General features: G+C 39.6%; 1 protein-coding gene and 1 long non-coding RNA gene across 2 annotated transcripts in view; one reads left to right on the top strand and one right to left on the bottom strand.

The window, feature by feature from the left end:
* Positions 1 to 6,721, bottom strand: part of LOC123463319 — a 52,597-nt gene extending 45,876 nt beyond the window's left edge. Inside the window, exon 1 of the long non-coding RNA XR_006638872.1 lies at positions 6,413 to 6,721. This is a non-coding gene — a long non-coding RNA (uncharacterized LOC123463319). The remainder of the gene's footprint in view (positions 1 to 6,412) is intronic.
* Positions 6,722 to 7,083: 362 nt separating this feature from the next.
* Unc5d (unc-5 netrin receptor D) overlaps positions 7,084 to 20,990 on the top strand; it is a 673,473-nt gene continuing 659,566 nt past the window's right edge. The window contains exon 1 of the mRNA XM_045159517.1: positions 7,084 to 7,177. Coding sequence (XP_045015452.1) covers positions 7,084 to 7,177 — 94 coding nt within the window. The remainder of the gene's footprint in view (positions 7,178 to 20,990) is intronic.

Genomic DNA, 20,990 nt, shown 5'->3' with positions numbered 1-20,990 from the left:
TTAGGATCAAAGAACAAGTCTGTAGGCTATTGACAGTCACAGGTTAAAAGTGAACTTGCCCTTTTGGTCTCTAAGACTATCTGTGGCCTCTGTGTTTCCTCCTTAATGTGAAAGGAACTAGACTGTACAAGAAATGTCATTTGTAATGTCTGCAATATTTCTTATTCTTTATTCAGTTATTACAGAAAGTCTTTAAAGTGTATTTGAGAGCCTGTAGAATTGAGTTCTAGAATTTTCTTTTACTTTTTTTTTTTTAAGATAGGGGCTCACTCTGAAATATGTGTGGCCATGAACTCTGTGTATAGCTCAGACTGGCGTCAAACTTGTAGCTGATTCTCCTGCTTCAGTCTTTCAAATGCTAAGATTATACATATAAGCCACCATGCCTGGCAAGTTCTGGATGTTATAATCAGAAAAATAATACTTGCATAACTGATGTCAGCTCACTGGTTTAACTTCTGGCAAACATAATTTTTTTAATGAATATATGGCATTGCTTGAGTCATTCAGAATCTTATTAGATTATCAGCATGACTACATTCTAGCTTAATCACAGTTTTAATGAGAATGACATGTAATATATGTGTGTAGTACATATAGTATACACACATACATATACACAGCTTTGGCTCTGGCTTTGGAATAGTTATCAATAATTAGAATGTCTCACTTTTTATAGTTGAGTCATTTTAGTCATTTGATCACTGTTGAATAGCTTCATGGTTTCATCTATTAAATTGCTGTCATATTTTTGTTGAGCAGATGCTTCAAGTTATTACCTCAAGTGTCAGGGTCTCTCTCAAAGCTGTGGTTGCAGGATGTCAAATGTGTCCATGATTTGGGGAAATCAAGTGGTACAGAACTCACACAGATGCTGAGTAGAGCAAGGCCTTCTCAAAGAGACAAGACAGAGCAGGATTATTATTAATATGTAATCAACACCCAAGGCTTTCACTTGACCTGTGGTTGATACAGGATTATGATCTGTGCAACTACCTCCGTGCTACACACAGTATGTCCTGGGGTCTTGAATACCTAAAGCTATGTTCAGAGTAGAAAAGGACTGAAATGTAAACTACAACATTACCTTGCTCAGAAGTCACCTCTTCATTTCCCAAGTTTCAAATAATACCTGCAAATATCTCTTTTATTTTGTTTCACACATGCATGCCTACATATTATAGTACATACATATCCATGTATGTGTTTATATCCATGTTTCTATCTATTTGAAATAAATGACATATCTACCTAGAGGATGTATATGTGTATATGTATGTGACTGATGTGCTTTCTCTTCACAGCATATAGATTCAGTAAACCAAGAGCATGAGACTCAAAGAAATTCCACCTTTATTTTCTGTTCAAATTCTCATGGAAGTAATAATTACTATGGTTTTCTGCAGATCCCTGCCATCTACTCTAGAACTAGATGGACTTTTGCTAGCAAAACTGTTTCTTGAAATAGAAATGAAATCATCCTTATACCTGACAAGATGAGTAGAATATGTGACTGAATTAAATTGTGAATAACACTCTTTTAAATTTTATTTTCATTAAAATGCTACTTAACATGTAAAGATTTTTCTCTTTCAATATGCATGGCAAACATTCACTAATCAATGCTTTTAAATCTATGACCTCAACATTAAGACCTAGAAAATTATAATTATTTCACTATTCTGATAGAGAAAAAAATAAGTATAGGTTAGTGGTCAGAAAAATCAAAGCCTTATTTGAAAATTGAACAACATTCTGCTTGTTAAGTTTACATCTTCTATTCTCTATATACAATTATACAATTATAGTTGTGCAACAGTTACCTAATCCAGCTTTAAAGGGTCCACTATATATATTATCCTTCTCTTAGTCACAGGGGTTAATCTGTAGTATGTTAGAAAAGAAGTCAAATGAAAATAAGAAAAAAAGAGAAAAGAAGAAAATTAAATATAAATGGAAAGGAACCATGTACTGCTTTTAGTTTCTTTTAGGGAAGCCACGTTTTTCTTTGGTGATTTTTGGTGACAATTTATAAGTGTCATGTTATGAATGAAGTTTGTTAGGTTCACATGAATGCATAGGTTATTCCCCAAATGTGCAGCAATTATTCTGGTTTACATTGGCTTCAGAGGTCAAATTTATTTTTTTCTAGTGTTGATATTTTATACAATTTGTTATTTTATTCTTGAATTGTAATGTTCAGATATCACTGGTATACCCATCCATTCTTTAGTTCTTGGTCTGGAGTAAGATGGGCTGCTTTAATATGAAATTATACTCTGGCTCTAGTCATACTCACATACTGGGACCTCCTCATGTAATCCTACTTTTCCTTCAACAGTTCATTCTGGGTACATGTGTCAGCTGTGTGACTTATCTCTATGGTTTGTGAAGGTTTTATGGAGGCCATATGACAGCATTTCAAACTTCTCATCTTACATCTCTTTCCTTGACATCTCTACCCACTAGCAAGTACAGTGCCCAGTGGTGCATACCAAGAGTAAATGAATGAAAGACATTACAGGAGTAGGTAGAGACAGAACTAATGAGTGAGAATCCAAAATAAGAACATACAGCAAAACACTGTGGCAACTTTTATTCAATATTAAGAGTCATTCTTTTTTCCTCACCATATGGAATGATATCAGGCTATTCCCAAGCTACCACAAAAGCTACCAAATGATGGAAGATAGAAATCCTCAAATTTCTGATATTGAAGAATAAAGCCATTTCACTCAAGGGTTGTATATTTTTCTGTTATCAGAACTGCATAATTTATGAGTTAGCATACTGTCTTTTCTCATCATAGTTTATTGTTTTGTAAGTTCTAACACATTAATTTCACTGCCAAAGAATTGTGTTCTTGTTTTCTTTTTAAGTTCTTTTATTCGTCTGTGTCAGCAGCTATAGGTGAGACTCTGCAAGGCTGGATCTCAGGAAGCGTTCCCAGGGCACAGAAGGAGCAAGAGCAAGGCACCCTTGAGGGCATCAGGAAAGCCCCATTTAGCAAGAGTCTTATCCTGGTGCCATGCTGCCCTCTGAAACAAATGTATTGGATTTTTGCACTTTATTGTAACTTCACAGCTCAATCTGTAAAATAGACTTCTCTAATCTTGTCTCTGAGAGAGAGAGTTTACTTAACAAAAGACACCATATTGCCTTTTACAGGGAAGTTATTAACCTGGATTGTTGTGCACAGACAGAACAGCATATGTGAACCACTCATGCTCTTTTGCTTTTAACACCAGACACTTTCTTCTGATGCCAGCAAGTAAGTTTATGAATCATGAGCTGAGTTGTGAGTGCACAGTAGTGAGGAGAATGCAGTATGCACAGAATAAGTTACATGCATTTCTGTACTACGCCTCTCTGAATGAGGAACAGAACTGTTCTGGAGAAAATAACTGGCATGTAGTCTTCCCAGTGGAAATATTACTTGTAAAATATCTCATTTAATTGTATTGCCAAATGCACTGATTGAAGCTGCCAGCTGCTGCCCTTTTGTCTGGGTGAGTTTTGGTCTTCCCATATTTATTAGCATGATTGTATGATTAATAGAGACAGTGGCTTTTATCACAAACATCTAGCAGTTGCAGATCTTAGAGACAGATTATTAACTGGATCTTCAGAAACAGTAGTTAGGTTTAAATGTCTGGAATGTGGGAAGAAACCTTCCCCTGAGCCAAGCCCAGGGAAACCCCCTAGAAACATTAATTCTTATAACAGTTGCAACTCACACTTCATATTCAGCCCACTAGGTTATAGGACAGAAGTTCTGTAGTTGTTTTCAGCTCTTCCTCCACCATCTCTCAGTGATCCTTAGCCTGTCTTCTCTTTCAGCTACCTCTGAGTCATAAGTCCATGGGTTATGTTTTATGTGAAGCATTAGCAACTCTTAAGAGTGCAACATATGTCTTAGGCTTACAAGGTTTCTGCTGGCAGTTTTGAATGCTTTTTATTTCTAAGGTTTTCTCTCATCCTTCTTCTCCTGTTTTTTTTTTTTTTTTTTTTTAGTATTGGTTTTACTTTCAGTAATCTAAATAAAAATACAATTGTTTGTGAAAATATGATTCAAAAATACACTTTCTATAAAGAATCCCATCACTTACATACCTTAATCATTTATTGGGATTCCAAGGAGGAAGGCTACATCTTAGGTAAGCCTTTCTTGTCTTCTTTTGTATCAAGAACAAGTTTTTCTGCCTACTCATATTGAATGTTTCTATCTTCTTTAGCTTTCTATTAAGTTTTTCTATGTTCACCAAGAAGGCCATTTAAGCAATGTCTTTCCAGACAAATAAGACAAAGTAATAAACAAAAGGATATATAGCTCTCCAGAAAATCTCTCTCTCCTCTGCCCAGTGTTGCTCAACTGAAGTATTTTCTACTTGAGATAGATAATTGGTAATGGAAAGAGAAACTTTCTACCTCATTTCTTTGTGAATGAAGTATTAGAAATTTAGCATAGTCAAGTCAAACAACAAAAAATTGAAAATACAACACTTCATACACTGTATTTATGGAATTAATATTTGTTAATGCTATAGTCTGAATGTTTATGTCCCCCATTCATATGCTGAAACTGAGTTAGCACTGTGATCATATGGGGAAACTTTGGTAAGTATGATTGTGAAGTTTTCATGAATGGGAATAGTGCCCTTATAACAAGGAGCCCCAGAGGCTGCTTTCTTCTACCTCTGTGAGGACAGTGACAAGATACTTTCTGTGACTCAGGAAAGGAATCCTCTACAATAGGGAATCTGACAGAAATTTAATATTGGACTTTCTAACCTCTGGTCAGATAGATAGTCCCTGCCATGTGGAGATGGGGCTTCTGTGTGCTTAGATCTGCCGGCCAGATCTTCTGTGCTAAGATGCTCCTGGGCTTTGACCAGAGATGCTAATCCTGGGCAGCAACTACTCTGTTTATTTCTCCAAGTGGAACAGAGTATAGTCACACATTTAAAAATAGCCAACATCCTATTAATTCCGAGTGTACAAATATGCACAATATAATTAATATGTGGTTTATGACTAGTACAGGGTATAGATGTTCAGGGTCACAATGAAGTACCAAATTCTGATCCAATGCTAAGTAATTCAGGTGAGGATGAGGTGGTAAACCTCACTGAACTTGACTTTCACCATAGGTTCAGAATTGTATAAATTAGATATCATCATTGTTGATGTTCAACCATTTAACCTTGGGCAATTTACTTCTAAACTCAACTTTCCTCACCTGCTAAAGGTGTAACTACTTTCCATGCAAGATTTGATTGTTCTTTAGAAACATATGTATGAAAGGCTGTTTCTTGGGAATAGGATTTGCTCATAATTAATGCATTTTTCTTGAATTATTAACCTCAAATTAACCATCTATTTATTAGATCCATTTTCAAAGCAAAACTTTTATTTAAGCCTCCTTTAGGCATAATGGTAAGACTTAAAAATGATCTTGGAAACATAACTTCCTTTCCAACATACAAATGCTCATCTATAATGTGGCTGTCATGCATTTTTGAGCAAGTAGAAAAGTCAGGCGATAAAGAACTATTTTCCATGAGACAGACAAAGCATACTTGGTAGATTAATTCTCAATTCACCTTCTAGAGGAAAAGGACAAAACCTTCATTTGCCAAGATTCTAAAGAGATTTCCAAGCAAGACCTCTTGCCAGCTCCATCCACACCAGTCTTTGTTTTGAACCATCCATTACCCAGAGCTTGATTTTCTTGACCAAGACCCACACCTTTTATTGAGCTGCAAGAATTCAGGAGGGGGAAAAGAAAACCTGCTTCTTCCACTGACATTCACCTGCTTGGCACCTTCAGAGACTCATAGTCTATGTGCTTATCAGGGAATCAATCTTTCTGCCTATCATCCTCTTTTTTCTTTAGAAGAAAGCAGTGAAATTACCTAATCCACAACAATTACCTCACCTTAAACTGTTTATTCTCCAGGGAAAGGTGATGGGAGCAGGTAGCACCTTGGCAAGAGAAATGGAATATCTATAGGTATGTATTGATACCCAGCGCGGACAGTGGGGAATGGTTGGGAAGGTGACATGCTCCTTTTCTATTGGGACTACCCAGACAAGGGAAGGGAGCACCCAGCACCCCATGGAGAATGTGGTGGTATAACCGTGGATGTTCCCAGAAGAGAACTGGCCTTTTTCGGAAGAATGAGGGGAAACCATGAGGCAATTAAAAAAAACCTGACAATCTTTTAAATCAGTGGTTTTCTCTGCTCTAACGACTTACAATTATCCCTCCTTTCTTTTCCTAATACCACAAAGACCTCGAATTAACTGAAAACCACCAACAATGAGGACGCTGTTGAGAAGTTTGGGGATTATGAAGTGACTGGGATAGTAGAAAGAGTAATTTGAAAAACAGGAAAAATCGATGTCATACCTGTTAACGGACTCAGGATCATTGTTCTCCATGTCTTCTCCCCCCACCCCACAGCAGGCATAATTAGCACGGTTGCAGTAATGGATTTACTCTACTGCTATTTTTCCCTACTGGTGATTATTTTATCTTTCTTTTGGATGTTTTCCGGAGTGTTGCTTCACCTGCTGGCACACGGTGGGAGGAGGAGAGGAAAAACAGAAAGTTGAAAGAGCAAGGAAGCAGCTGCCTTGCGTGAGCATCCTAAACACTCGCTTCTCGCTTGGGCCTCCGCCAGGCAGGCTGGGCCAGGCGGGCTGGTGCGGGGCCGCGGCCACGGGGACGCGCTCGGGGCGGGGGCGGCACGTGCGGCGCCCGGCTCACCTGCGCTCGCGCCCCGCCCGGCCCGAGGCCCGCTCATTGGCCGCCGCGCGGAGGGGCGGAGCCGGGCGCTCGGGCCTCGGCAGCGGCGCGGTTTCAAGGCTCCGCTCGCTAGTCCGGGACGAACGGTGCAGCCGGGCTGCGGACCGAGCGGGGACGCGAGAGGCGGCGCCAGGGCTTCATCCGGATGCGGGTCCCCAGGCGGCCCGCGCGCCGGGCTCCGGGGCCGTAGGCGGCGGCCGCGGGAGGTGACTGCGGAGATCCCGGGACGCCGGCGGACGCGCGGGGCGTGGATGGAGCGCGGAGCCCGGAGCATGGGGACCACGGCGGCCGCGGGCGGCTGGGCGCGCCCGTGGATCCCCTGGCTGGGACTCCTCCTCTGCGCGGCGGGGGCCGAGGCTGCCCGAGGTAGGTGCTGGGCTGCGGGGGGCCGGTTGCCAGGGGTCGCAGGACGCTGATGGCTCCCGCGCCTTTGGCGTGGGCTTCCGAAGTTGCACCTTCTCTTCTCCGCACGAGCCCGACAGGTGGGGACAGGGTGGAGGACCTGGACTGGGGACACGGCCTTCCCAGCCAAGTTTAAGATTGGCCACGATCTACAGGTTGCTGTGACCCCGGCCCCCACCTTTGACTCCGCTCCTTTTCCCCAGCCCTCCCCAGTTGCCGCAGACCGGTGTTGCTGTCTCCGTGCATTCCTCGCGCTCGCTGGTCCTCCCCCTCCTTCCTAGGCGAGCTCCTTGCGGGTGGGCGCCCGTAGGGAGGTCCGAGAGTCGTTAGGGCAAGAGAATGGTGGGTGGGCCCAAATAGACACCCTGGCTTTTCTCTTGGGGACAGCATAGTCTTGGTTTCCCTCGGGTTGCTCAACCCTAGGTCTTCGCCGGCACTGGCTTTCCTTCTTGGAGGCTAGGAGAGCCTGGAGTATCTGCGGCGGCCGGCGGCAGCGCTCCCTCCCAGCGCCTCCCCTCCGGGCCCCGGGCCACCAACCCGGCGGGGAAGGCTGGGCTTCGGCGCAGCAAAATCTTTGCTTCTCACAAACCCAGACCCCATTTATTCCGAATTCTCTGCACTCAAGCAGAGTGGAATTTCGAGACGAGTTACACCTTGAACGAGGACAGGAAGCATCCACTCAAAGAAAATATTCACTGGCTTGTTTAGACGAGGATCACAAGCTGTTTCCGACCATATCGGTAAGGTGGCGACCTTTGAAGCCACCCAGAAGCTTTTCTTTCCTGCCCTGCTTTATTCTTTCCCTTGCCCGGCGGGCCATCCAGCGGGCTGAGGATGTGTAATTGCACTAAATGATTTACCTTGCGCTTGCTTGGCTGGCAGTAGGTGGCACTTCGCTAACCACCTCACCTTCTGCTCTGTCCTGTGAGCATACCTCTAGTTGGGAGAGGCCGTGGGAACGGTTGAGGACAATCATCACAAAAGAACAAATATAATCCCATGTTATAAAAAGCTTACAGTTTTAAAGCAATCTTACTGCTTAGAATTTTTTACAAGGTGGATAGCGGCATTCTGTGTCTATCGGCATTTCATTTTCTCAACTTTTTTATTTTTTTTTAAATGGAGCAGGCTTTTTAAAAAGCAGAAAAGGCTTAAAATGAACCGCCGTGATTCCTACACTCGGCTACAGTTAAGCATACTTATTCTCTTGCTGGAAGAAGCACAGGCTTCAGCCATTGAATTTACTGCGGAGAACCAGAGAGTGCCTTAGTGCAAAGTCAACTTTAGGGGCTTTCAATACTCTGTTCCGGGGAAGCTGGGCTTTTTGTTTACCTGTCCTAAATGTGGATTTAAGCGTCTGAGTTTCCATTTATATTATCCTGAATAGCTCACCCCAGGCGATTCAGGTAAATGTGGATTTAAATGTCTGAGTTTGCACTTACTATCACTGTGGAATACCTCAGGCAAGCTGGTCCACCAGCTACTGACCCTTGGGTTTGGTTTGCGGTGTTGTCTTTAGGCTTGCTCAAAACAGGAGGAGGGTGCCTGCCAGAACCTCTTGGATAGATTTGGCTGGCCATGAAAGCAAGGCTAGCACCTCTCGTCTGCAAGCTGTTCCTCAAAGATCTGGAAACCATACTGTGCACTCTGCAGGCATATTTGTGACAAATGTCTTGCACAGATCATGGAAGTGTTCAGGACACATGAGTCTAGCAGTGACCTGACAGATATTTCCAGTGTGTTTCACTTTGGGGCATGAAGCCAATTCACCCTTACCAGCTTTGGGAGATGCCTCAAGAAATGAGCAGTCAGCAGGCGGCAGACGCGTGAATACACTTGCAACCCGCGTTGGTCAGCTGAGCACAACACATGTGTTCGGATTAAAGGATGTGTTTCATGTGACTTAAGTTCTGCTGATTAGGAAGGTGCTGTGCATTGAAATCAGGATGAGAGACACACTGGTGTGGATCCTCTCCTGGAAGTCCTGCCACCCCAGCATGTTTGAGTGTTTTGTCAAGCATTTATTATTTTGTTTCTGCTTTCAGTGGCTTTTATTTTTCCCCTTTTTCTTTTTGCACTGCTCAGGGTGTTGAACCCAGGGCCTTGCACATGCTGGGTAAATGCTCTACCAGTGAGCTACATTCCTAGTCCCTCAAAGATTTTTTTATTTGATTCAAAATCAATAGGATATACAGAAGTATGTGTTTCCTTTGTTGGCATTTGAGTTAAGACAGCTTCTTCCTCAATTTTCTTTTCCTGCATACTTAATGTAAAGACCTCTGGAAATGAAGGTTTTTATTTTATTTTATTTTATTTTTATTTACTTGAGAGTGACAGACAGAAAGAGAAAGACGTATATATATAGAGAGAATGGGTGAACCAGGGCCTCCAGCCACTGTAAAGGAACTCCAGATGCGTGCGCCCCCTTATGCATTTGGGTAACATGGGTCCTGGGGAATCGAGCTTCCAACCCGGGTTCTTAGGCTTCACAGGCAAGCGCTTAACCACTAAGCCATCTCTCCAGCCCTGAACGTTTGATTTTAGATGACCATCTTCAGATATGCTCAGAGAGGAAAATAATCAGGATGGGGACTGTATGTAGAAAGTAGTACTCACCCAAACAGTGCCATGCGTTTTCTGCCTCTTAACAGCTCACCTCTTCCAAGTCATACTGCTGCCTGTTGGCAAATCATATGGAAGGCTCTCTGAGCACACGAATACTGAATGTTTTAAGACTTTACAGCTAAAAGAAAGTTACTTGTGACCTGCGAAATGCTAAATGAATCACATCTTGTTGTCATACTGATTTCTTTTTCTTAGAATTCAAGGCAGTGCTGCTATTGATGATAGGATTTCCACATTAGATACTTTACATGAGAGACCTTCATCATTAAGACACCCCAGCCTGGCTGAGCGCTCATCTGCATAAGAGACTGTCATCATTAACACACCCCAGACGGACTGAGCATTCACACGGTTCCTTACTTAAAAAAATTGCCTAGATTATGCCACTTATGTCTTCATAACTAACATAATGCATTAAGAACATGGGAAAGGTACACATTTATAGGCCAAATATGGTTATATGGCTTTCACATGTTTAAATCCACTTATTCCCCATTTCTCATAGTTAACTTTTCCTTTTTAATCAACATTGTTAGAGAATGTAACTTTTCTCTCGCTTCCTAAGTGCAGTCTACTCACAGGACTGAGAATAAAGAGTTTTTTTGGGTGGTTTCTTGTTTGATCTTTGCAGTTTACAACCAGCCTGTGCAAATAGCTTGAACAGCCCTCTCTGTGACACTTTTTCCTGCTGGACAAAATGCTTTCTGCTGAAGAGATTGCTTAAGCATTTCAGTTTTTAGGAGATTAATTGTTCTGACTTGGCCCTTGAATGTCTGCGCTTTCACCTTTCAAACACGTCCTCATTTTGAGTGACCTGTGAATGAGTCTGTAGGTCTTGAGGTAGTGCCTCCCCCAAGGAGCTCTCCCTGCCAATGCTCAGCTCTGCCTAAATCTGTCAGGGAGTTCTTCACCAGGCTATCGATTATGTATGAGTCACTTTGCTGTTCCTTCCTCAGTAGTTGGTGAACTTATGTATCATTTTTCCTCTCTAAAATACAGTACCAAACTTAAGGCATTGTCACTTTGGAGGGTTAAGACCGAATTGGTTTCTAGAGATAGTAGCTATTTTTATTTGCTACTTACTTTCTTTTAATAATTAGGGTAGATACCCAAGTCATATGTACTGAAACTGAATGTAGCCTCTGGGGAAGTGGTAGTGGAAAAGGTGCCCTCAGAATGGACAACTTGAGTCTTCACCCAGAGCTCTGGGGAGCCCTCTTTCTTGTTCACATATTGCCATTGTCCTGGTGGCTCCTTCATCTGTGCAGTGCCCCTTGACCTGCAATGTCATTAGCATTGCTTCAGCTTATTCTGATGTTGTCATGAACTCTCAGCTTTGCAGAATAGTGAATAGAAACCTTTCCTGCAACACTCAAGTCACGTGGGCATATGAAAGCCACCTGCTTCCTTTCACTTTCTAAGTGGCCACTGATGGCCTGAGAACCAGCATGACATTGTGACCAGTCTATGTTATGGATGTTCTTTAAAGAAAGTCATTTTTCAGTGTGGATATGAAATAATTACGATATTCAATGTATGTCATTCATTAATACTTAAAATGAATGCATAAGGTAAGTCTTAAATTTCCCCATTTGTAATGTAGGAAAAGAGGGTTTAAGTGCTTGCTGAAAGCCATGAAGGAACTAGGATGTGGTAGATACAGGGTTTCTCACATAGCCCAGAACACAGACTTTCTTTTACACAATGCTGAGAATAAGGGGTCCATTGTAGTTTGGTCACAAAAGTTCATTACTATCAAGGATTATAGAAAACCTTAGAGTAGCCTAAATATATGTTCAAATGTATTCAGATAAATCATGTTGTATGCAAACAGCACTTTCTCACCATTTAACTTAGTGTACTTTGGAATTGAATTCATACTTAAAATGCTAAATACTAGTTTCTAATATGATAGCTTTCCCTTTTTTTTCAGTTTTGAGTGTCAACAGAAGATATTATTCTGATTGAATATGCCATCCAAGGAATGGCAGCTCCCAAAAGACTATTTGTTGCATGTCTTGTATTTTTAGGCTTGTTTGCTGGGAAATGTGGAGCATGCGGTTTGAGAATAGACTGTTAACACCAGAGGCTGCTGTTTCTGCTGTTTTGGGTCCTCCTGCTGCTGCTTTTGTGAGGCAGATGGCTAGATTCATTTATAGAACTATATATTCGTTCCATTTTGCATTTCCACTTTGAGAAGAACTTTTAATTGTTTGTGACACACTGCATCATATGGCCTTATTGTGTGCATACACATGCCATGAGTAGATAGTTTTCAGAATTAGATGAATGTTAATATATTCGGTTTGGATGGTATTATTTGAAATCCATTGCTAATTCTGTTGAGCTTTGGGAATTTCTTTTGAAAGTGGCTAGGCTTGCATTGCAGTAGGTATTTTCTACTCAGCCCACTGCTATTCTTTGCCTTGTCCCTACTTCATTGAACTAGATTTCAGGTTTGTATCTTTTCATCTTATGGTTGTAAATATGGAGCGAAAGTGTTAGTAGTAGGCAGGAAGGTCAGATATCCCTTAGGTACATTGCTTGGGACTTGAGTGTTTGGTTCAGGAATATTGCAGATTTTGGCGTTTTTGTACTTATAAATAAAGTATCTGGAATGGATCTCAGTTTACCATAATAGTCACCTATGTTTTGCATACAGTCAAAACACATGGCCTAAAGGTAATTTCACACAGCTTGTTGTGGTTTAGTTGAGTTTTCACTGAGACCCACATCAAGTCAGGTGTGAGATTCTTGTGGCAGCTTGTGGGTACTCCTGAAGTTTCAGATGTTGGAGCATTGTGTATTTTTAATGTTTCGATGAGGGATGATGAACTTGTGTTACATTTGTGAGATTGTATGTGGCCAGTTCAGGACATAAAACATTTCTCAATATTGTTTCTAACAGGGCAAGAATAAATCAAGGTTTGTACTATGTCTATGTGACCAGCTCCTTTGACTGAAAGCCAAAGCCTATATTCCAAGTGAGGTCATGATGTACTTCTTTTACAGCAAATACATCATCTTGGCATCAAGCTCTGAACATGCTGACATTCCTTATAAAAGTTGAAATAGTATTCACATGTAAGCTATGCATATATTCTTGTATGCTTTACATGACTGCTACTATCTAATATGTGAATGTTATGAAAATACTTGTGGTATTTTTGCAAAGGTTTTTATAGTATTGGTTAATAAAATAGTAGTCTGTGCAGATTCAGTCCAAGTAGTATTTTTCCATAACATTTTGGTATGCATTTGAACAACAGATGTAGAACAGGTGGATATGTGAGGCCTAATATTTTTTCTAATATTGTTGGTTTTCTGTCTCAGAATTCTGGTTTGTGAAGTGCACAAATGTCTTGATCCCCAGGAAGAGCTTTTGGCATGTTTATATCACTGTTTCTATCCTGCATTTTAGGATGGGAGGAAAGCAAGTGGGGACACTGTTTCGGTGACTTTGTGGGATTTGAGGAAGGATGGACTTGTCAAGGTTTGCTGTGAATCTCAGTCAGGGAGGTCAGAAGAAAAACGGCATCCATCATAGATATTGCAGAAGGTATGTAGTAGCATGCACAGGAAGCAAAAGACCCCAGAGGCCAAAATGAAGATAACATCTTGAGTAATCCGAGGGAGGGGGTAGCTATATTCCATGGAAATATTCACAGGTTTTGATAGCTTATTGCAAAACAAATTAATTTGCTAATTATCGGGCAAGGTTAGACTCTAAATAAATTAGTGGTCTTTTTTTTATATTTGCTTGGAAGTCATTGGTGGCTTTACTAATAATGATCCTAACTTTGTAGTGATTGTCTTTAATTGAGTTTAACTTAATAAACCTACTGGGTAAGAAGGGAAACGATATGATTAGAGAGTATGCAAGCTACTCTGGTAAAGTTTGTAGTTCACAAGTTAGTACTTTTCAAATGTTAATGTGCATGTCAAACACTAAAGATTTTGTTAAAATGCACCTTCTGATTAAGTAATCCAGGGGCCTGAGAGTCAGCATTCTGACAAGCTTCCAGGCAACACTAACACTGTCCACAGGCCATAGGTGATGAAAATTTGATACTTAGATTTTTGGTTTTGTTTTTCATGTGCAGGCAAGTATGAAGTAGATTTTGATATAAGATTATTGTATACATGCCAGTAGAAAAATAGGCAAACAGAAATGTCATTGTTTATTCAGATAGGCATGATTCTACCTATAAACTTAATACATACTCATTGGGTACCATTCTAAGTCTTGAATTTAAGTTTGAAGTAATTGGGAGGACCTTATGTGTAAAGTCCATTAATTTCTTCTAATAAAGAGGAAATTGAACTTACAAGAACTTGAGCAGTTTGTCCAAAGTCAGTCTTTTGTTTAGAGGGTTTTGTAGTCCTGTTTAGCACTTGACGTAATTTCTCTGCCCTTGAAATTGATCTGGGGGCTAGAGAGATGGCTCAAAAGTTAAGGTGCTTGCCTACAAACCTAACAACTGGAGTTCAACTCCTTAATACCCATGTAAAGCCAGATATACAAAAGGGGTACATGCATCTGGAATTCCTTTGTAGCAGCTTGAGGCCCTGGCATGCCTATTCTCTCCCTCCCTCCTCCCCTTTCTTTCCCTTCCTCCCTCCCTCCCTCCCTCCCTCCCCCCCCCGTCTCTCTCTGTGTGTGTGTGTGTGTGCTTGTGTGTGTCCCTTTCTGTGTCTGCCTTTCTCTGTGCTTGCAAATAAATAAATAAAAATAAAATGAATGACCTGGAATTCAGGATAATTAGAAAATGAGGCTGTATATAAGAGGTAGAAGAAAAAGTTAAGAAAAGGGGAACATCCACATAGGTGACTGGTACTCTCCAAAGGTCTAGATAACTTGTTCTAACTAGGTGCATGACCAGTTATTCAATGCATATGTCTCTGCTACAGGCTCATCTTATCCACTCTTACTTCTGTCACCCTGCAGTTCTTGCCCAGAAGCATATGCAGAGTATTGTTTCATGATAAAACTTTCAGGTATGGTTAAGACTAGGCTAACACTTATAAAGTCTGCTCAATATTGTGATAAAACCTCAGGAAACTTTAGTTGCACACTAATAATGAAATATCTGCAAGAGGCTTTTCAAGTTTGATATTTTGTAGATAGCAAAGTTTACATTATTATAAGAAAGGACATAAAATGTAAGACATGACATTATCATGAATTGCTCTTTTGAACAATAACTCATTTACATGTAATCAGAGATTTTAATTTTTATTATCATGTACTCATGGGTGGGTATAGTAATATTTCAGTGTATATGTATAGCATGTATTGATCAAATCTAATTAGCATTCCTATCTTTATTACTGTTTGTTGCCTTCAAATTTTTGTTTTATGGTTTGTTAACACACACACACACACACATAATCACACATACATGATGTTATTTGTGTTTAGCATACTAGACCATCTTGCATCTGTCTGCTTAGGGTCCTATTTTAAAGGTTCTTTCATGGCTTGGATTAGTTATGTTCGTGTCACCCTGATGTTAAGGAAATAAAAATTAAGTTTAAAAAGTTTTCATCCAAATCCAGTGAAGTGGTGAATATCAGTATAAGGATGAGAAGCCAAGTCTTCTAATAGTTTCAGGGCCTTTTTCAACCACATTATCCTACACTTGATTTTATTATTGAATCAATTGACTATGCTATAGTTGAATGATAAAGTACATCTGATCATCTTACAGGACTATGTGTGGTGTGTGAACGTAGAGAAAGAGTAAAACATAAATGAACAGAAATGTGTTCAAATGCTTGCTTGGCCTACCTGGTCTATGTGATATTGGGTTTCTCATGGGTTTTGTGAGAAATGGCCTAATCTGGAGGAATGAGCAAGTTAGAAATGTATTAGGAATGATTGGAGGAAAGTAAGATTATGAGTACATTAAAAATAGCACGCTATCATACAGAGGGAATGGTGTGTGAAGTCATCTTAGGAATTTGTGAACAATAACAAAAATTTAGAAGAATGGTGGCAGAGGGATTGGGGATGTGGCTTAGTGATAGAGTGGTTGCCTAGCATGATGTGGCTCTGGTTTTATCCTAAGTGTGTATGCACATACATAACAGATTTTAAGTAAATTCTTCAGTTTATGCAGTGTTATATATATCTTGCCTTTATTATTAATTTTGAGTGTGCTTTAGTTTTTTTTTTTCTTCCTGTGTGTGTTTAGTCATATAATGAGGTCAAAGTCATCTACCTTATATTTGAGAAGTGTTTAGTGCTACTGTTATTAGAAGACTTCCAATGACATTTTTCTTAAATGTGTCTTTAAAAATTATCTAACTTATCTTTAAAGGAGATAGAGAAAAATGCAGGTAACACAAATAAAATTATATTCCAGAGGAATATATGTTTGAGTTGTGAATCTTGTGGAGGGAGATTGCATGAAGCACATTTAATATATATGCATGGATCTGTCAGGACATTTCCAAAGTTGTTTTCTTGTAAAAAAAAAAAAAAAATCAGATTCACTAATTTTGTTGGTGTGAGCTTTATGGATGGGATGCGAGTGTCTGGAGTTTGTATAAAGAAAATGCTCACTTAAAGATTTGTCATTAAATATTTTTTTGTTTCATTTTGGATCAAGAAAGATTTGTTTGTTTTCTGAAGCTAGTTTGAGCTGCACACTGGCCTCTGGATGTCAGCGTGGACAGGCAGCTCTGTTATGTCCAGTGCAATGGAGGAGACAGTGGTCTAGCCAGCTAATAATAGTTGTTAATAGAGTAAAAGCTGTAATGTGTGCATATCTGTGTGTATTATGCATTAATGAGCTAGCATATATCATCACTATATCAAGCTTACATCATTAAAGTGCAAACCATTAGGTTAAATGGTATTAGTAACACTCAAGCTTGAGATACAGTCCATTCTGACTTGAAAGTCAGTGTTTTAATTTTAATAGTCATTTCTCAACTTCTGTGGCCTACCCGAACCCCCAGTTTTTTATTTTTTTGCCTTATTACTTTTCCTCCAGTCCAAGATTCCTTCTTGTCATTGCATTGTGGCAGCCTGAAGGTCAAGATGATGCCTTTTACATTTTGCATAGAAATGTGTTGTTGAAGTCTTAGGTTACAATGAATTGTTCAGAGGTAAGGCTTTGGCAAAGTCATCAAGGGTTTGACCTCATTAGTGGAATAATCCATTGATGGATTCAAAATTGAATGGAATAGTGTGAGGTAGTGGATGTTTCTAAGGTGGGGTCTGATTGTAGGAAACAGGTCTTGGTTTTACTATCTGCCCTGAGGTGAGCAGCCTCTTTCACTTCCTATTCTGGCTGTTACAGTGTTTGCCTCTCTGTGGACCACAGCAGCAGACTAGCTGACCTTGGACTAAAACTGCTGAAACCACCAGCCAAAATAAATCTTCCACTTGATCATAGTCATAAGGCTGGGAAGCAATGTAAAAATAATTATTTCTTCTTAAAGTTTTTATTTTTTTTTATTTTTGGTCAGGTGTCTTGTCACAACAATAAGTGACTACCACAGTGCCTTACTATGCATCAAGCTGGTTCTTTTCACAAAATGTGAAAAATTGAGTAAATTGTCTCTGCCATCATATGATACTTCCACTTCCATGTGTTTCCAGGACCATTCATCCACACTAATTTGAATATTTCAGGAGGCAGCTCTGACATCTTAAATATTTATCAAAACCTTCAATGAAATGATAGTACTCTGGAACAAGAAGTTGCAAGACAAGGTAATGGGGCTTCCAGGATGCTGAAAAATCTTTGCTTATGCATTTTCAGGAATGTACCAACAATAAACTAAATTTATGTTTTGATTTCTCCTAAATTGGTCTCTGTAAGTGAATGCGTCTACAGACTATAAACACCCCTGATCTGAAAAGGCTGAATCTGAAATGTTCCATAGTGTGAAACATTGGATTTTTGAATATGGTATACTAAAGCATTTAAGTTTTTGAAAATACTCCTAAATGTAAATAACCCTGAAATGTTAGCACTTTTGTTGTCAAGCATGTTGGATAAGAGGTACCATAATTTTGTAGGTTGAGCAGAAGTGGACTCACTGGGAAGCAGCATAAGTTAATATCGCCTTCACTAGAGCAACTTGAGGCTATGAGTGTGTAGGCTACACTTGATAGGTTGACTTTTCCACTTTTACAGATGACATGTTGTATTATTTCCCATGCTTTTCTCAAATAATTTACATAAAAAGTGATTCAAAATTCAAGCATAGGATGTTGATATCTCAATAAAATGCTTCTTATTCAAGCATGAGGATTTGAATTGATCCCCAGAATGCTTAAAAAAAAAAAAAAAAAGGCCAAGAGCGATGGCTTGTTCTTATAATCCCAGGGCTGGGGAAGCAGAGACTGGTGGATAACTGGCCACCCAGTCCAGCTCATTTGTGAGCTCCAGGCCAGTGTAAGTGGATGATGCCTAAAAAACAACACCTGAGAGTTTCCTCTGGCCTCTGCATCCCAAACAGTGACTCTCACTTTGTGAAATGGTGGAGAAGAATGATGAGCCAGTCAGTCTCCATCTAACTGTGTCTTTGGGCATGAATATGTCCTACTTCCTCTAGGTTTGTGGAATAACATCGTTTACTAGAAGATATTAAATTGAAATGTAAAGGGGGACCTTTGCTTTTTTTATTTCTCTTTGCTTTAGATGGAACTCATGTCCTCCTGTATGGTAGACAGGTGCCCTAACATTGAGGTATATACCCAACCCTGAAGTGGCCTTTCATAACTAATAAGTACTGATTTGATCATTAAGTTTCTCTGTGTACCTGCTTTTACTTAAAATAAATTATGAAACTAGTGTTGAACACATACCCTGAAGTTTCTAGGATAAGGCATATGTTCATATATAACAACAAGGTGCTGGGAGGCAAGGTACCCTGGCTGGACTATAGAGGTCATAACCAAGGTCATTGCATTCAGTTGTTATCCAGGAATCAAGACCTTTATTTTCTCAATGTTGTTTTTGTCTCCTTTCCTTTTCACACCTTAAAAACAATCAATAAATGTGCAAAGAAATTCAAAGGAATGATACCAGAGGACTAAAGTCCATTGGTCATTTTCTCCTGTCACAGTTTTTTTTTTTTAATTTTATTATATCTTAGAAACAGAAAGATATTGAGTGAGAGAGAATTGGCACACTAGGGCCTCACCCACTGCAACCAAACTCCAGACAATTGCGCCAACTAGTGGGCATATTCAACCTTGTGTTTGCCTCACCTTTGTGTGTCTGGCTTAAGTGGGATTGGGAGAGTCGAACATGGGTCCTTAGGCTTTGCAGGCAAGTGCCTTAACCACTAAGCCATCTGTACAGCTCCAGGTTGTTATTCTTTTACTTAGTATTTTTTCCTAAAATACTTCTGAATTAATATAAACTTTTCTTCTTTAGTTTCATTCTAAATCTCAGAATACTGGACCCATTATTTGAAGGGCTTGGGTTGGCTCATTGTTAGTAGAGCCAATATTGTTAAAGAGGTTTGTGTCACTTCTTGTTTTGTGTTTGGGTGAAATTTGAGACTAGTCTTAATGCTTTTATTTGAATTGTGTAGCTCCTTTATTTTTGATAATAAATTTGTTATGTATGAGTCCAGTAGTAGATCCTAAACGTCATCTGACTCTAATTATTTGAAATAACCATATCAACAATAAAGATAATATTTATGTTATTTCCACTAATACTGTGTGATATCAGTGCAGTGAGTTAGAGTAGTGAACCTTGTAGTTTGCCCAAATTACATAATTGTAGAATGGTGTTTTCTACAAGCCACTAATTCTTATCAGCAGATGTAATGATCCTCTTAAAAAATATGAGTCGGGCTGGAGAGATGGCTTAGCGGTTAAGTGCTTGCCTGTGAAGCCTAAGGACCCCGGTTTGAGGCTCAGTTCCCCAGGTTCCACGTTAGCCAGATGCACAAGGGGGGCATACGTGTCTGGAGTTTGCAGAGGCTGGAAGCCCTGATGCGCCCATTCTCTCTCTCTCCCTCTATCTGTCTTTCTCTCTGTGTCTGTCGCTCTCAAATAAATAAATAAAAAATTTAAAAAATATATGAGTCTTCTTCCAAAGAGTGTGTTTGGGTTTTTTTGGGAAAATGTTTGTTTTGTTTATTTTCATGACATCTTTATTCTCTTGATTTTAAAGTGAATTTTGCATCTCTGATGGCTACATTATCTTGCCAACCACATTTACAGTTAGTGCAGAGTTTATGAATGCTGGTTTTGTGTCCTGAAAATTATTGATGGCAGTGTTACCTTGCCTGGTAAGAGGCATACAGAGTGTTCTTGGAAAGCAGGGGTCAGAGGATTCAGAGTTTCGCGAATTTAGTTTTCAGTTAAGGATCTTTCTGCTGAAAATGGTGGTCAGGGTTTAAATCAGCAAATTCTTGATATTCACCCTAAGATGTTATGTAAAACCTGAAAAAATAACAAATATGCTTAGTTTTGCTACTCAGGGCTACGTCAGAACATCACAGGCAAATTCCTTAGATTTTGGGGGGGCTTTCACTTGTGTTCTATAAGCTTAATATAATAGATGTTTGAAGTATATTTATTATCAGTAATATTGAAAACATATTCTTTACTGAAAGCTGAATTGTTTACTGCATACAATTCCTTATAGATGTGTACATATGTGCATTTTAAATTCAGAAGAGAAACAGTCACCTGATTCCACAGCTGAGATCTCAGAACAGTTAAATCAGAATTTTGGTGGGAAGAATCCCTCTGGTATTTCTTTATTAAGATCTTTAGCTGGTTTTCAGTTTGGGGGCCCAAGATTGACAGCCACTGGTTTAATGTATATGAATATAGAAAATCCATGTTTGTTAATGCAAATAATGGATGAGTTTAGGGATGGAGTGGGTGCATTTTACAATTCCTATCATAGAGAAACTGTAAAGGATGCAGGTGACTGCTGAAGATTCCTTCTACTTAGTGCTTTTCTGATGAAGTGTGCTGGGAAAATGCATTCTACATGGAGAGGGCTTAGACTTTCTTAGATGGATGAAATGAATTATTTTTATAAGAAGAGATTATAAAATAAGTGAGACTTTTAGGAACGTAAAATGTTACCTATGTCATTCACTTTTTCATTTCTTGGACAAAATACCCCACCAGGAGCAGCATAAGGAATGAAAGGTTTAT

Source organism: Jaculus jaculus, chromosome 9 (assembly GCF_020740685.1).
Source record: "Jaculus jaculus isolate mJacJac1 chromosome 9, mJacJac1.mat.Y.cur, whole genome shotgun sequence".
In the NCBI taxonomy this organism is placed as follows: domain Eukaryota; kingdom Metazoa; phylum Chordata; class Mammalia; order Rodentia; family Dipodidae; genus Jaculus; species Jaculus jaculus.
The sequence above is the reverse complement of the archived record's forward strand: the minus strand, read 5'-3'. Positions and strand labels throughout refer to the sequence as shown.